The sequence below is a fragment of the Dendrobium catenatum genome, unplaced genomic scaffold (genome assembly GCF_001605985.2).
Source record: "Dendrobium catenatum unplaced genomic scaffold, ASM160598v2 fragScaff_scaffold_716, whole genome shotgun sequence".
NCBI classification, from domain to species: domain Eukaryota; kingdom Viridiplantae; phylum Streptophyta; class Magnoliopsida; order Asparagales; family Orchidaceae; genus Dendrobium; species Dendrobium catenatum.
Window position 1 is genome coordinate 16,312,268 of NW_021319178.1, and position 17,297 is coordinate 16,329,564.

At 36.7% G+C, this 17,297-nt stretch overlaps 1 protein-coding gene across 1 annotated transcript; it reads right to left on the bottom strand.

The window, feature by feature from the left end:
* Positions 1-3,135: 3,135 nt before the first annotated feature.
* Positions 3,136-16,932, bottom strand: LOC110108030 (protein CHUP1, chloroplastic). Its single transcript, XM_020838535.2, has 9 exons — positions 16,586-16,932; positions 16,400-16,485; positions 15,563-16,318; positions 8,468-9,880; positions 8,245-8,376; positions 7,927-8,108; positions 7,740-7,851; positions 3,471-3,614; positions 3,136-3,359 (listed from the first exon to the last, which is right to left on the bottom strand). The coding sequence occupies exons 1-9, from the start codon at positions 16,680-16,682 to the stop codon at positions 3,270-3,272; spliced, it is 3,012 nt and encodes a 1,003-aa protein (XP_020694194.1). The 5' UTR covers positions 16,683-16,932; the 3' UTR covers positions 3,136-3,269.
* Between the last annotated feature and the right edge of the window lie 365 nt (positions 16,933-17,297).

The window sequence follows — 17,297 nt, forward strand, 5'->3', positions numbered from 1 at the left end:
TTGTATGATATAAAGTCATACAAATGACCCACATTATACATAACTAAATTCATCCTAGTTCATACTAAATGAAATAATGATTTTTGAATTGTTCGTACCAGATGATCTACGATCGTACAATACAAACCATGGACAATTCTCTTAAATAATTTAGTTTTCTGACAGTTTTTCATGTGTTTTGTATAAATAGAGTCCTAAAATTGTCATCCTATCCTTTACTTCGAATTTTCTCTTGAGAATGACTATTAGGAGTGTGTTTGAGAGCAATTTTGAGATTGGAGAGTGAGAGATCTAGTAAAATAAAATTATGAGGGTTTCACAACGTTGCCCAAAGTGAGGATCACTTGTTCTTCTTCTAATTTCTTCCCGACTTCTTTAGAGTCTCTTAAGTGAAGATCTTCAATACTGGATCAAGGTTCTTTTGCCTTCACCATGAGGGTGAAAAGGACGTGATGGTTCTCTGCCTTTAACAGGAGGGTGAAAAAGGACGCTTGGTTCTTTGCCTTCATCAGGTGGGTAAAAATGGATGTGTAAGTACTCTTCCTTCACCAGATGGGTGAAAAAGGATGAGAAGGTATGCTACCAACACTTGGAGAGTGTAAAAGAAGATGATTCTCTACTGCACCGGGTTGGTGGAGGAGAGTTTGTAAGGGCTTCTCTGCTTTATTGTAGGGTAAAAGGATAGTCACTATTGATTAGTGTAATACTCCGAGAAGGAGTCTCCAAGGAGTGGATGTATGTCTTGTTAGAGCGAACCACTATAAGTATTCTTCTATTACTTTTATTTTTCCTACAACTATATCTAATGGTCATCCACCTAGCTTTAATTTTCTTAAAATAAAATATTATGGTAGACATGCTCATATGATTATTCTAATAAACATATTTATTAACTAATGCTATCAAGCTAACCAAGCTATGGGATGGAAAGGATCCCCCTAATAAGTGCTACATGTTATTATTCCTACACATATAGATACTCCACCACCATTGAAGCATTCCAAAGACACAGCTATCAAACTCTTCGTAAAAGAGTTCTTTGAGCTCCAAGGAAATTGGAATAGCACTAGGAGCATCAAAAGCATCTATTCAAAGAAAGGGCCCAACCACTAGAACTCAATCTTAAGACACTATAACTAAGCATAGTCGACCCTTCACCAAGAGCAAGTTAAGACCATAAGCTAGGACATTTTAATCATATTTTCTACTTAATTATGAGTGTGAAATTTCATTTGGTATTGTAATTATGTGTGTTAGACTTAGAATTTGTATTTTTGGATTTTATATGTTAATGGGCTAGTAGAAGACATTTAATTGAGTTAATTAAGTGCCTCATGTATGGAGTGAGTGGTTTTCCAAGCCAATAATCTGAGGAGAGTTTACTATCCAGTCAAATATAGGAGGATGGAAATGTTATGGTGGTTGCTAGTGTAGTCCCAATTATAGTGATTACTAGTGTGGGCCACCTCTTCCTCTTTCCATCCTTTTTCCTAATTAAAAATTTATCTTGTATAACTTGTATAAAAATTTAATTGGCTATGAAATGAAGAGAATGATTTGTTTTGTGACTAAATTTTGAAGAAAATTTGTTGATTTGAGCTTGGTGGCTGGCCAAACTAGAAAGGGTGTGATGATCCTCTATTGGATACTACATTGGTGAGCGGTAGAGTTTTATATTTGCTTTAATTTCTCAAAAATTTTCTTTTGTAATTTAGGTTATCCATCATCCCCAACTCTAGAAAAAATATAAACCTAGATTTCCAAGCAATCAAACTCATACATTTACAGATTTTATGAGAATATGCCAAACTATGTTAGAATAGACATAGTTGAATGTTTTTATTTGCTTGACCAACCTAAACTCTTCAAAAAATCAGCAAAAACACTAAATCCATAGTAGAGTCCCTAAGCTTTGATTTTCATAAATTTATTTGGGTTTTTGTACGTAAAAAGCCAAAGCTCTAGAAGCTCTAAATTAAATTTAGCTTGGAGCGAGAGAGAAATTCTCACATCAGCCTTGAAAATAATTTAGGAAACCACCTCACCCAAAATCACCAAATTCTCTAGGTCACAACTAGACTTCTTAATCTTAAATTTATTTTTTTACTTCATGTCAATTGGATTTGCAAAGAGGAAGCTATAAGGGTTAGAATCTAGGGCTCATGATAACGAGTGTTTATAAGAATTGAGTTCGTTGACCGCTAATTTCTTCCAACTCTAATTCCACTCAAATATAAACTCCACCAAACATAGCCTTACTTAGCATCTTAGGAGAGCTCCCCATCCACCAATTAGATCACGCTAGTGATCTAAAGCAAACACAAGAAGATTCACTAATAGGCTTGACCAAAAGGTCAAAATGCTCATTGATTAGGATTATATCCTTTTTGCGGGAGGAATACAATTAGCCACCTATGCAAACACTCTGGGATCTTGTATAAATATAAGGGGATATGCCAAGCTATACTTTTCTTTCTTATATATATATATATCCTAACATGAATCATACAATATATAGAAACAGAAGATGATATGATATAAATCAGCCAAGTTTATTGCAAAAGAGCTATATTTTTATGCTTAAAGATGATAAATAAAGTGCTCAATCATCAGATGTCCTAAGAAATAAATAAGGCATTTATTTAATTTGAAATACACGCAAAAAAAATATGTTCACGCAATTTTGCAAGTTTTTTTTTTTTTAATATTTATTTTTTAATGGTTTTCGTTATTATTAGTTGAAATCCCAATACCAGCTATATTACTTTCAAAGCTCACAAATAATGCCCCAAAGCAATGAAAATTTTTTTGGGAATTTAAATATATGTAAGCTTCTATATTTTAAAAATATTGATAATTTGCTCGACAAAATGCAAATTATGTTTTATAATGAGCCCAAATATGCCAAATGTTTTCAGGGAACATGAACAATACCAAAACTTATATAAATAGGTAAGGATTTTTAAAATGTATTTGTTTTGATTTTTATAATTCATAAATGTATGAATTGTGCATCAAATAATTTAGATTATATAATATGCTTATGAAAAATGCACGACATGATTAATGCAAGTTTATCATGTAAAATGCCACAAATATCAATGTTAAGTACCATTGGTATTAAAAAGAATGTGCTAAGTTGTAAATGATAATTTTAATGGATTAGAGAAACCGGTTTAAGGAATTTACAAACCTTCCAAACACTTAAGTTTCATCTAACTCACTATTTTATTCCCCTTACAAGGGCTTGTGTACAAAAGCAAATCAATCTACGTATTAGCCTCAATTGTTTGCTTGTTTACTCGACCTCTTAATTCTTCGAAAGCTTGCATGCTCTCTGAATCAAATCCTCCGGCAAACTGTAATATTGATAAGAAATTGGTGTTTAATAAGACGAATATTAGTTGCAATTTATGTTGCACTAAATGAACACAATAAAAATAAAAGACAAGTTTTGTTAGCATTCTTGCCTGATGAACTCGGAAGGCAAATCGAACGCCTTGCAAGAGCAAAAATTCCCTGTTTGGTTCTTTCTCAGTACCATTCAAAGCATCAAGCTGTGAAGCTACCCTCTTCATGTACTTCTTTGCAAGTTGAACAGATGCAAGTTTGACCTGCAACAATATGCAAGATGATTTTTACTATAGGGGTTGAATCATAAAGAGTATTTAGTTAGATATGAATGTTTTATTGCAACATTAAGCATATTCGATGATATGGAGCCCAAATTTCTTATTTTTGGCTTTTAATCTCATTATAATGATAAGTTTATCTATATATTCACATGTCTTCATAAGTATTTAATAAGTAATCATAGGTTTGTAAGGAGAGAACTCGCATCTGATGGGCCCCATAGAAGAACTTGCCCATGGAACATTAGGTTCTACACGCTCAGGCCTATGAAGGAGGGTCGTCCCTCTCAAGGCTAATAGAGGACCTCGGCAAACAAGTAACATGCCCTCACCCACGGGATGAATTTTTCATTATGTACATCCAAGATAAGCCACAGGAAAGCGCCTACCCAGAGAGCCCTCAACTCGCCCTACCATAGCTAACAACAGAGCCAATCTTCTCAACTACCTCACCTCACTTTCTCTCTTAAGGGGACACAAGGCTCAACATAGGTTGCCTACAGTTCCAAGTTGATGCCCAGGTGTCGAGCTCGCCCTACCCGATAAATGCTCACAGTTTAACCCATTCTTATATGGCATCATAGAATTCGCCCATATTGTTTAGCTCAACCAAAGATAGAATGTCAAAGCTCTATAGCACGCTACTCTCCCTCAACCAACTAGGAGGCAACACGTGTCTTAGGTATTTTGTATAGCATTGTGCTTTGTACTATTTTTTATGTATTGTTTCTTGTAGCCCTCAAAACCTTATAATTAAAAGGCAATGAGAAGTAGTTTGGAGACTTTGTTTTACTAATTCGAGTAGATACCATGCTAGTTTGAGATTAATAGCTTTCTACAGATTCTCAGCGTTCTTTATTCTCTTCATTCCCTCACAAGTTTCAGGTCACTCTCTCATTGAATCAGTCTTCTAGTTAGGTCGGGCATCATCCACAAACAAAGTTGTTTCCAACATATTCATTGAGCATTGATTGAGTCTTACTTTGGGAACAAAGAAATTTTAAGAGATTTATAGTTAAATGAGGGGTTTTTTTTTTTCTTTTTTTGACTTTTTAAGTCAATATGAAAGCTTCCTATGTTTTGTTATTTCTCCAATAAATATCTACCTTGAATACCTCTTATATGTCTCCCATGCTAAGCACCTATATCAATCCAGAGCAAGCATGGAATTCATGTATTGTAGAAATGAAGAACTATAGTGGCCAAACACTATATTAATCAATTAATGTAGTTGATTAGCACTATAGTTACTCCTATGTATTGTAAATAGAGAAAAAAAGGAGATTAAAGGTAACCCAAAAGTCCAGGAAGAAACCCCCATAGGTGGACAATGATGCGCTCCATTATTTGGTTTTGTACGCAGTGTCGCAAGATGGATAGCCCACTATTAGAACACTGGGACACTAATTGGCCATTGGACATCATAGTTACCACCCCCACCTACTGTTTCTTCTTTTGGAGTGATGTTTAGATTGAATTGTTGACGCTTGCTACAACCAGATAAGAGACCACTCATTGGCAACTGTGGAGCTAGTTTTTCTATTAGTTCCTTCTTTTTAATTGCATTTGTTATTATAAAAATATATTTATCAATGCTCTTCCTATTCTCTTTTTTATTTTGTTAAGGGAGTCTCCATACATGATTGTAACCTATTGTACATTGTTTTGATTTTTATATTTAGTAATGCAAATTTACTTTTCAAGGATATCATAAATAAAGAGGATATGTAATTTTGGCTATTACTACATGAGTAGATTTCAAGTAAGTTGCAGGGAGTTTCGATGCAACCTTCTTCTCGTGGTATGATGAGTGAGGAGAGGGTGGTTTTCTTCAACACAAGATGAAAAAGAAGTCAATTGCTATCATGAGGATAGAATTTGACTCCTTAAATTCATAGAGGAATCCATCCTCTATTGGTATCTCCAATCATCATTATTGCAAAAAATGTTTTCAACCTTGAATAGTCATGAATTGAATAGCTAGTTGTGACTTTAATCTCCAAATTATGTGATAATAAACTCTATATGTATACCGCTTGATGCTTAGAAGAATTTTTTTATAATTGTGCAGATACCATGATAGGCTTGTGTGACCCTAAATCACATAAATGTTGGTTTCTTTTAATGGTTTTAATCCCTTGAGCACTTCGCAATTCCTCATATTGATTCACTCCTAAGGTTGACGCTTCCACAAATAAAATTAAACGCACACTTTTTCTCTAATAATTGGTATCAAAGCAAAGGTCTTTAAGTAGGATGGATGCAAAGCTAGAGAATGAAAAATCTGATGACTCAAAAGGATTTAGGTTGTGGAGAACCAAGATGTATGAAGTTTTTTTCTAGGAAAATTTTGTAAAAGCACTCATGGGGAGCTCAAAGATATAGTGAGTAAAGAAAGAAATATAAAAATGTCTGAAAAGGCCTTCTCAAAATTTCAGTCATGTATGGTTGATAGGATATTGACAAAGGTCTTGAGAAAACAATTGTCTAAAGTGGATGGCTAAAATTAAAATTTTTGTACATAAACAAAATCTTATCCATTAAATTGTAGCAAAAGCGATAATTATATTTGTTCCATATAAATAAAGGTGCATTCATTAAATCATATCTAAAAGAGTTCAATTATTTAACTAAAAAATTGAGGAATATTAATATGATTGTTTATGATGATGATCAAGCATTATTAAACTTGTGTTTTTCACCTTTTTTATACAAGCACTTATGATACATCATGGAGAACGGACATGGTATAATAAAAGCTTTAAGGATTTCAAAAATTCGCTTATTTCAAAGGATATGGTTACTTTGCATGCACAACAAAATTAATAAATCAATTGAAGGTTTATTGCAACCCAAAGGGAGATCCTATAAGCAAGCATCTCTTCTAATCATAATAAAAATTATCTCTTGGTAATTTCCAAAAGATCACATACTTCTACAATAAGAAGAAAGAATATATAAAGAGTAATGGCTTAGCCTTGAAGAAAAGATAGCAAGAACATATGAAAACCATAAAGATAAGTTAGCAAAACAAGTGTAATGGCAAATTAGTCTAATAATGATGATGATCTTATGGTGAACGATGGAGAGATGCAAATACGAGCGGATTTAGAGTCAGCTTATTCAAGTCACATGTATTTAAGTATGATTCAAGTTCAGGTGGCTTCATATACATGAAAAAAAAGCTGTCTAATACTAGATGTTTTGGTGCTGTGGAATTGACAATACATGATAGTGTGATTGCTTTGTTGACTGGAATTAGGCATACAGCACATTTGAGAAAAAAGTCTAATATAATTAAATGATCTTAGCATTGTAGGATAAATTTTAGGAAACTCCCAAACGAAGCTTTATTTTAGGAAAAAAGAAATTTTGAGAGCTTTTATATGAAATTTAAAGATTTTTTTTTCTTGACATGCAAGTTGGGCTGAGATTTTCCTAAAATATGTATTTTTTTCTCCCATGTATAAATATCTAGCATGGCCACGCGTTCTGTTCGTTTGTCCCATGCCAATAGCTACTTAAGAATAAAAGTCTGAAGTTTGAGTATTACGGCAACCAGTCGCTGTAGTAGCTGGGCATATTGTAACACACTAACATCCAAGTATTTTAGTTAACAAGCACTATAGCGAAGCCCAAGTAACATAGCAGGAATTTTAGAAAACTGAGGGCAAGGGAGCTTAGCTATTGCTATTGGAATATATTTCGACAACCTTATAGGAAGGTGATTTGGTAGCCTTCTTCTAGCTAACAGTTGCTGTCACCTGGAAAGATTTTGTCTTCTAAAACTCAAAGAATAATTTGTCTATTGATCGTTTCTCCAATCTTCATTATTGTAGCTAGGGTCTTCAACCGTGAATTGTCATTAATTGGACGGATGTTGTTAACTTCAATTATCTAGGGATTGTCTGAAGATAAACTATCGATGTACCTCTTCTAATGCTTAGTAAAATATTTTGATTTTTATACGGTCACAAAAGTAAACTTAAAATCACTTTATGGTTCATCCTATTCGCTTTTAATGTCGAAGCTTCCACAATTAAAATTAGGCATGCTTTCTTTTCCTAACAAAATATTAGTGAATTTTAGGTGATATTAAATTCATACCTTTCCAACAACACCAGAGTCAGACAACCAATCAGTTGGAATTCCAAATTCCCTGTAACGTGATATAGCCATATCACGAGTACGTAGAAGTGCATAGACACTTTGCTCCACTCTGAAAGGAACGCAAAATTGGATGAGGCCATCTGAGAAGGAACAAATAATCATTCAACGGATAGAAGGAACTTACTTTTCAAGCAGAGAATACATTTTCTTAAGAGCAGCTTCACAAGGAACTTTAGGATCATCAACAAAAGATGACACCTGCATCTCCAGCTTCATCAGGTCTTGGTACTCGAAAGCTGCCTCTCTTAAAGCATCGGCTTTTCCCTCAGGCCAATCGAAGTGTTTAAGTACTGCTCTTTCATCAACCTATCAAAGATAAACATAGTTCAGTCAGCTAGAAACCAGCTAAGTGTATACAAATCATTACAAAGCTGAGTATTAGTGTGCAAATTTAAGTTCTTATCAATAAAAATACAACAACTGAAGTAATAAAAACGAGTACCAAAAATGAGAGCTCTTCATCCAGCCAGTTCACAAAGGCAACGAGATCTTGGATATTTGTGAAGGAAGCTGCCCGAACCTCGGCGGCTAATGACTGGACAAAATCACCTTGGGTCTCCACATCAGCTTTGACCTGAATCCAGTTTCAACTATTCTGATATTTTCCAAATTGGTCAACAAAAACATATTGAGAAGGCTGTTACATTTTATGAAGTACTTCTTACAGCTAAAAGGAATGTCGATCTGTTGGCGATCTCTCCAATCATGTTACTTCTCGCATCTAGTGTACTGGAGGTTGTGGAAGGAACCGATGTGATCTCCTTCTTGGCTTCGCGCTTCATCAAAGACTGGTAGAACTCCACCAGCTCAGGGGCCCTATGAACTTTATCTCCACCAATTGTACCTTTAGATAGGCTTCCTGGAGGGGGAGGAGGCCTCGGTGGTCCACCTAGTGGCAGTGGTGGTGGCGGAGGTGCACCAGGTGGTAAAGGTGGAAGTGGCGGTGGTGGGGGTGGAGCAGCAACAGATGTGTTGACAGTTTTGTTATCAATACTAGAAGTAGTGCCCGTTGATGATGGCGGTGGCCTAGGAATTCTTGGCGGCCTCTTCTCAATCTCTGCCAGTTTCATCTTGCTAACAACTGGACTAGCAATCTTGCTTTCATCAGTCTCACCAGATTCACTTGCTCCAACCGCTCCACCAACTTTCTCCTTTATCTGAGCTAGCTTAGGTGGCAATTTAACAGGTTTCTCCTTGTTTCCCATATTTCTGAATTCATAATTTGAACTAAAACTAGCTGAACCTCCACCAAATCGCTCTGCTCGTGCTTGATCAACTTTCTCCTTGATAGTTTTCTCCCGCTCCATTGCTAGCTTGTGGCGATCCTTAAAAGCAGGGTATTTCTCATCAACCTCACCTTCAACTGTCTTTGACATTAGCTGAAACGAAGCAGCAACACTATTTAATGAGTCATTTGAATCAGCACGTGTAATAATTGGTGGCAGGCTATGCTGCTTCAAGAGTTCAGTTGGGTCTTCATCATTTTTCCCATATGTAGTAATGGCGTGGCCATTTCCAGCATTTCTTAGCATAAGAACTTCCAATGGGCCCCTGGGAGCAGGTGATCTGTAGGTCGTACTGGTCCGCATTGGCGAAGCGGCCCCTAGAGACCGAGTTGGCGAGGCCAAAACATTGTCATCCTTGCTCTTGCCCCATCTCTTCATCTTTTGCATAAGGCTTGCCTTTTTACTTATAGAACTGAATCTGCTTGAAGAGCTATCTATAGAAACGTTGTCAAAGTCTTCACTTCCAGGAGATGAAGGCATTGACGATATACTTTCCAGATCCGTATCTCCCTGACCCCGTTCAGATCCTGCATACTCTAGCATCAGCCTCTTAGCCCTCTCCTGGGACTTCGGACTCAAGCTCTTGCTGAGATCACGAGCCGATGTCTTGCCAGCTGGTTTTTGATAATTCCTTAGTTCATATCTCAAGCAGGCATTGACCCAACGGAGGTAAACCAATTCCTCTACTTCACTGAATCTGTTAATTTGTAGACCTTCCACTTGCTTGATAAGGTCTTCATTGGCATGCCGCAAACTATTGGCCACTTCCCTTTCCTTCGCAACTATCTCACTCTGCAAGAAGGGAGCGAGAAAAATAACCAATTCAACTGATAAGAGCAATCAAATTAAGAGCTTTGTGGACGAAATTCTTAGGCAATTTGTACACTTCAAGTTCCAAAAGGCAAAATAAAGCAACAATTACTATCATAGGACGGCAAAAAATTGTGCATGTGTTACCGTGATCATAAAGTTGCTGTGCAGAAGGGGGTGGGGGATATTTTGAGTGAAATTATTCGCAAATCCAAGCACAAACTCACAAATATAAACTTCAAATCAGTGATTTATGTTAATAAATTCAAAATATTTAATCATATTATTTGTATGGATGTATCTTTTCATTTTTAAATGTAGTTAATTGTAAGTGAAAGGGTGTGTGAAGCAATGTTTCATTTGAAAGTGAAAGGGTGTATGTGAAGTGATGTCTAATTTAGATAAAAAAGTTGTAATGTGTGCATGAGACAATTAATAGAAGAAAAAGTTTGTGTGTTTTTACTTCTTCCATTTTTCTCTTCTTCTTCTTCTTCCAATTTTCTTTTTTCGTTTCTTTCACAATTTGGTATCAGAGCATCATGGCAAATTCTGGAAGTTTTCCGATGGGACAAATACCACTTCCACGACTCACGAAGACAAATTATGATAATTGGAGTATTCAGATGCGGGCATTGTTGGACGCACAAGATGCATGGGAAGTCATTGAGAACGGCTTCGTTGAAGTGATGGATACAGAGGGCATGACGGCGAACCAATTAAAGGCGTTGAAAGAGACGCGAGCGAAGGATAAAACGGCTCTCTACTTGCTATATCAAGCAATAGATGAGTCGGGCTTTGAGAAGATTGCAAGAGCGACAACTTCAAAAGAAGCGTGGAACACTTTAGAGAAAGTGTTCAAAGGTGCTGATCGTGTCAAGAAAGTACGCCTCCAAACTTTGAGAGGTGAATTGGAAGGGATGAATATGAAAGAGTCAGAAGGTGTATCTGATTACATCACTCGTGTGCAAGACGTAGTAAATCAACTCAAGCGAAATGGTGAGATGTTAACCGATGCCCGAGTAGCGGAGAAGATATTGCAGTCATTAACCAATAATTTTGAGAATGTTGTATGCGCGATTGAAGAATCAAAGGATCTCGGCACACTAACTGTTGAAGAGCTTGCTGGCTCTCTTGAGGCACATGAGCAACGAAAGAAGAAAAAGAAGGAGGAGACGCTCGAAGAAGTTCTTCAATCAAAGGCAACAATTAAAGATGATAAGGTACTATATTCTCAAAATTTTCGTGGAAGAGGACGAGGAAGAAGAGGTCGTGGAAATGAACGTGGTGGAAGAGGTCGTGGTTATGGAAGACAATTTGAAGAGAAGGAACAGGCAAATCAACAAAATTGGCGAGGTCGAGGACGAGGACGTGGAAGAGGCGGTCGGCAAAATCATTCAAATGTTGAATGTTACAAATGTGGCAAGTATGGTCACTATGCAAAGGACTGCAACTCTGAAAAATGTTACAATTGTGGCAAATTTGGGCATTATGCAAGAGATTGTTATGGTGAAAAGAAAATTGAGGAGAATACAAATCTTGTAACAGAAGAAGAGGTGAAAGATGGGCTTCTCATGATAGCTCATGATGAAAAGAACAGTAGTGACGAGACGACTTGGTATCTCGACACTGGTGCTAGTAACCACATGTGCGGGCATAGACATTTGTTCAAAGAAATGCGGGTCATTGAGGATGGACATTTTTCATTTGGTGATGCATCAAAGATTCAAGTAAAAGGTCAAGGTACAATTTCTTACATGCAAAAAGATGGCGCAAAAGGCCTAATTGAAAATGTGTATTTTGTACCTGATCTTAAAAGCAACATACTTAGTATGGGGCAACTCATGGAGAAAGGATCTTAAGTGTTCATGAAAGATCGAGTTCTACAATTGAAAGATAATAAGGGGCGGTTAGTTACACAAATTAATATGGCGAAGAATAGAATGTACAAGATCAACCTGGTTTATGTACGAGAAAAATGCTTGCAAGTTGATGTAGAAGACAAGGCGTCTCTATGGCATTTGCGATTTGGTCATTTGCACTATGGAGGCCTACAAAAATTGTTGAAGAAGAAAATGGTGTATGGACTACCAGAAATAGAATACACCAACAAGCTTTGTGAAGATTGTATATTTGGGAAACATGCAAGAAATTCATTTCAGAAAAAGGCAGAATATCGAGCATCAAGTATTCTTGAATTGGTACACACTGACATTTGTGGGCCAATCACTCCTGAATATTTCAGTGGTAAAAGGTATTTTATTACTTTTATCGATGATTATTCCAGAAAAACTTGAGTTTTTTTTTTGAAGGAAAAATCCGAGACTTTCAATGTGCTTAAGAAATTCAAAGTCATGGTGGAGAAGACAACCGGGAAGTTTATTAGAGCATTGCTATCTGATAGAGGTGGTGAATACAACTCTGCGGAGTTTACAAGTTTCTGTGAGCAACAAGGAGTAAGAAGGTTTCTAACCACACCATATTCACCCCAACAAAATGGTGTGGCCGAGAGAAAGAATCGGACCATTCTTGATATGGTTCGGTCAATGTTGAAGAGTAAAGAAATGCCTAAAGAATTCTGGGCGGAAGCAGTGCAATGTTCAATTTACATACAAAATAGATGTCCACATATGAAGTTAGAAGATAAAACTCCGCAAGAGGCATGGAGTGGTAAAAAACCGACGGTCTCGCATCTTAAAATATTTGGCCTATGCACATGTGCCGGATCAACAAAGAACAAAGCTAGAAGATAAAAGCAAGAAGTATGTGTTTATTGGGTATGATGAGCAAACTAAGGGTTACAAACTACTTGACCCAATAAATAAGAAGGTGGTGCTAAGTCGAGATGTTCGAGTGAATGAAGCAAGCAAATGGGATTGGAACAATTCATCGGAAGAACAAATTGAGGGTGGAGAATCACCAACTATTTCACTAACAAATTTTCCTACATGTTCTCAGGTACCTAGAAATACTCAAACATCTGATGACGAGCAAGAACCAAGACAATCAAAAATGCGAAGCCTACAAGAGTTGTATGATTCTACAAGCGAAGCACATCTTATTTGTCTTCTTGCTAATGGTGAAAATATAAGTTTTGAAGAAGCGGTGAAGAATGAAAAGTGGAAAGGAGCTATGGATGAAGAGATCAAGTCCATTGAACGAAACAAGACATGGAAACTTGCAGAATAACCGAAAGGAAGTCGACCTATTGGAGTAAAGTGGGTGTTTAAGAAAAAGATGAATGCCCAAGGTGAAATAGAACGATACAAGGCCCGACTTGTGGCAAAGGGCTATATACAAAAGGCAGGAATAGACTACGATGAGGTCTTTGCCCCGGTTACAAGAATGGAGACAATTCGACTTCTTATCTCTTATGCGGCACAATTTGAATGGCCAATATATCAAATGGATGTGAAGTCGGCATTTTTGAATGGAGTGATAGAAGAGGAGATTTATATTGAACAACCACCTAGTTACAAGAAGATTGGAGAAGAACAAAAAGTATTGAAGTTAAGAAAGGCACTTTATGGGTTAAAGCAAGCACCTCGAGCTTGGAATACTCGTATCGACATTTATTTCAAGAAAAATGGGTTCACTCAATGCCCATATGAGCATGCACTGTATGTGAAGAAGAAAGGAGGTAACTTGTTATTTGTGGCACTTTATGTTGATGATCTTCTTTTCATGGGGAATAATGGCAAGATGATTAAAAATTTTAAAGGTGAAATGGAACAAGAATTTGAAATGACATATTTGGGCTTAATGAAATATTTTCTTGGTCTAGAAGTTAGACAAGGAAAATCAGGAATTTTTGTGTCACAAGAAGCATACTCAAAAGACAACTTAAAGAAGAACAAGATGGAAAATTGTAATCCAGTAACAACGCCAATGGAATTAGGTGCCAAACTCTCAAGGTTTGATGGTGGAGATCGAGTCAACGCAACAAAATATCGAAGTTTGGTGGGAAGTTTGCGTTATCTCACAAGCACTCAGCCAGATATTTCTTATAGTGTTGGAGTGGTAAGTCGGTTCATGGAAGAGCCAACCTACACGCATTGGAAGGCATTGAAGAGAATTCTTCGATATGTCCGAGGAACAGAATCACTCGGATTATTTTACTCGAAGTCGGATGAATATAAATTGGTGGCTTACTCCGACAGTGATTGGTGCGGAGACATAGATGATCGAAAGAGTACATCGGGGTACGTATTTTTTTTGGGAGATACGGCATTCACATGGCTATCAAAGAAACAACCGATAGTGACACTTTCGACATGTGAGGCAGAATATGTGGCGGTAGCATTGTGTGTGTGTCATGCAGTTTGGCTAAGGAATTTACTGTATGAAATGAATCTCCAACAAACAGAAGCTACCGAGATTCGTGTTGATAACAAATCTGCAATTGAGTTAGCAAAGAATCCGGTACATCATGAAAGAAGCAAGCATATCGATGTCAAATTTCATTTCATCCGTGAACATGTGAAGGAAGGAAGTACGAGAATGATTCATGTTGCAAGTCATGATCAAGTAGCAGATATATTTACAAAGCCATTACCCACAACATTGTTCGAGAAATGCAAAATGGCGATCGGCATGAAGGATGGAAGAGATTTTGAGTTTAAAGGAGGAATTTGTTAATAAATTCAAAATATTTAATCATATTATTTGTATGGATGTGTCTTTTCATTTGTGTGGATGTGGTTTATTTTCTTAATTAAATGTAGTTAATTGTAAGTGAAAGGGTGTGTGAAACAATGTTTCATTTGAAAGTGAAAGGGTGTATGTGAAGTGATGTCTAATTTAGATAAAAGAGTTGTAATGTGTGCATGAGACAATTAATAGAAGAAAAAATTTATGTGTTTTTACTTCTTCCATTTTTCTCTTCTTCTTCTTCTTCCAATTTTCTTTTTTGTTTCTTTCACAATTTCCACGGTTAGAGCTGAAGTACCAAAAGACATGTAAAGTCGCACGACTCCGTAAAAAAAAACTGTCATATCAAACTTTGAAAAGAAAAGCAAGAAGACTCAGATTATGAGAAATAAGAATGTAAAACTAAAAGTGTGACGAGGAAGCTGGACAAAAAATGGACTATATTAATGATAATGTATCAGTAGGATCTATCAATAAAAGTGGGGAAAATGTTGTGATATGGACATGTACATCAGAGAGCAAAAGATTAACTAATATGAAAGAATTGAATAAACTTAGGAAAACATGTAAGAAATCTTCACAAAGACAATAATTTAAAACAATCATACACTAAAAAATAATGAAGGCGAATTAAAAATTTTGACTTGATATTTCTTGATATTAGTCTGATAATGCTGATAATGATGATAACAATCTTTACAACATCGCCTAAAAAAGCAATAACAGAAATAGCAAAGAAGTAATTCTATCAACATGCAAATTGAAGCATAAGAATTTTAGTATGTATAGGACTGGAATAGAGAAAAAGAACAATAAATGGTGATTTTCTAAACCAACATAAAGAGAGAGTCATTTCATGTCTACCCATCATTTAGAGCTTTCACAAATTATTCTTATTCCCAAGCCTTATGCAGCAAATATTTCACACTTGTAATTTCCATTCTAATCAGGAAATCATACTAAAAAAACGGCAAATCATACTAAAAAAACGGCACAAGAACTCGAATAAACAAATACCTCTGTAACATTCGATATTGTTGCTGCTCTAGCTTCAGCAGCGTCCAACTTCACAATAAGCTCCCTCTTCTCAAGCTGAAGCTCTTTGTTCTTCCTCCTCAGCTCCACTACTTCGACCTCTAGCTCTTTAAGAGCTTTGAGGTTCTTCTCCACTTCAGCATCTTTTTTTGAGGCCTCCTCCTCCTTTGATTGGAGACTGGTAACCTGCTGCTTTAGCAACAGCAGTTGCCCTTTAGTTTGGTTAGCATCAATCTGGATTTGCCTTTGCAATTCCCTAAGCTTGTTCCTAGCAACCTCAAGTTCCTTCTTGGCTGTATTTCCCTGTGCAATCTCCTCCTGATGCTTCTTCCTCTCAGCCTGTAAAGAGTTAATAGTGACGTTGAGCATCTCGATCTCTATATTCTTAATTTTCAACTGCTTTTGCAATTCCGTAATGTCTGATTCCTGCTCTTTTAAACCATAGTACTCCAATAACTCGCCTTCCAGTTTCACTTCACGCTCTTCCAATTCCATCACCAAGTTTCGCAGTCTCTCCAGTTCAGAAGCGTTGTTTGCCATCTCAATATCGTACTCTAAAGTAGGCATGATATCATACTTGTCAGTGGATGCTGGAACCGCTAACTCGCCACAAAAAAGGCTCTCAAACTCGGGCAGCATATCCTCATCATCTTCGAAGTCCGCAGGAATTAAGTTGCTCTGAGGTGCATTTATTACACTGCTAATCGTCTTAACTTGCTCTTCTTCTTTTTCCTCTTCCTGTAAAATTGAGAGAATATATAATCAGCGATGACATATAGTCAATCATTACAAAACTAATTTTGTTTAGCTTGTGTAAACCTTTTGTTGACAAAAGCTAGCATCTCCTTCCCATTCTGTCTGTAACTTCTCAAGCAATTCCTGCTCAGGCTTTGCCTTGCCATTCTCTGTTGTCAAATTTACGATTATAAATCAGAGAAATATAAACTTCAACATAGGTTGGAGCTAATTCAACATGAAAGCTTCACAATTGTACTTGATTGCTACCTGAAGGCTTTAGCTGAGATGGCTTTGGACAATTAGTCTGCTTTACTGCATATGCAGCAACAGAGGCAGCAACGATGAAGCCTAATCTAAAAAGCATGAAGAGATACAGGAAAAAACTCACTACTTCCTTCACACATCACCTCTCTAGCCCTCGGCCAACTTCAACAGTTCCAAGAATCAAACATTCAGACATGAGCATCAAAAATGTTGAATGGAACTGAGCGAAGAAGGCAAGGAGAAGGATGACACTTTACAATCCATTCCCATATATGTCTAACACACGAAATATGTTTCCATTATCTTGTATTTCTAATGGATAGAAGAACGGAGCACCTCTTATTAAAACAAGAGAACACCACCAGAATATGTGGCTAGCCTGATCCATCCTTTCTTAAAATACTAAAATTCTTTCGTCATTTTTGTGAACCCAGAAGTTCTCCACTCCACGAGAATTTCCTGTCAGATAAGATCATCCTAAGAAGCTGACAAACCATCAATATCAATGGAAAGAGAAAAACAAAAATACCAAAACAATAGATGAAAGATGAGCCCGAAAGCCACTCAGCTAACTGGCTTTCTAAACTACCAGGTAAGATACAATCTGTCCTTTTATTCTCATCCCTTGCCTGTTGTTTGGAGGGAAACTAAAGGGCAGTAATTTCCAAGTGGCTTTCATTCCATCGAGCAAAAGAACAGGCAGCCGAAGATCCTT

Coding starts and splice junctions, on each gene's coding strand:
- LOC110108030 (XM_020838535.2), bottom strand. CDS start 16,682: ATGCTTTTTAGATTAGGCTTCATCGTTGCTGCCTCTGTTGCTGCATAT. Junction 16,319..16,399: donor CTAGCTTTTGTCAACAAAAG/GTTTACACAAGC, acceptor TCAATTTTACAG/GAAGAGGAAAAAGAAGAAGA. Junction 8,377..8,467: donor GATCGACATTCCTTTTAGCT/GTAAGAAGTACT, acceptor AACTGGATTCAG/GTCAAAGCTGATGTGGAGAC.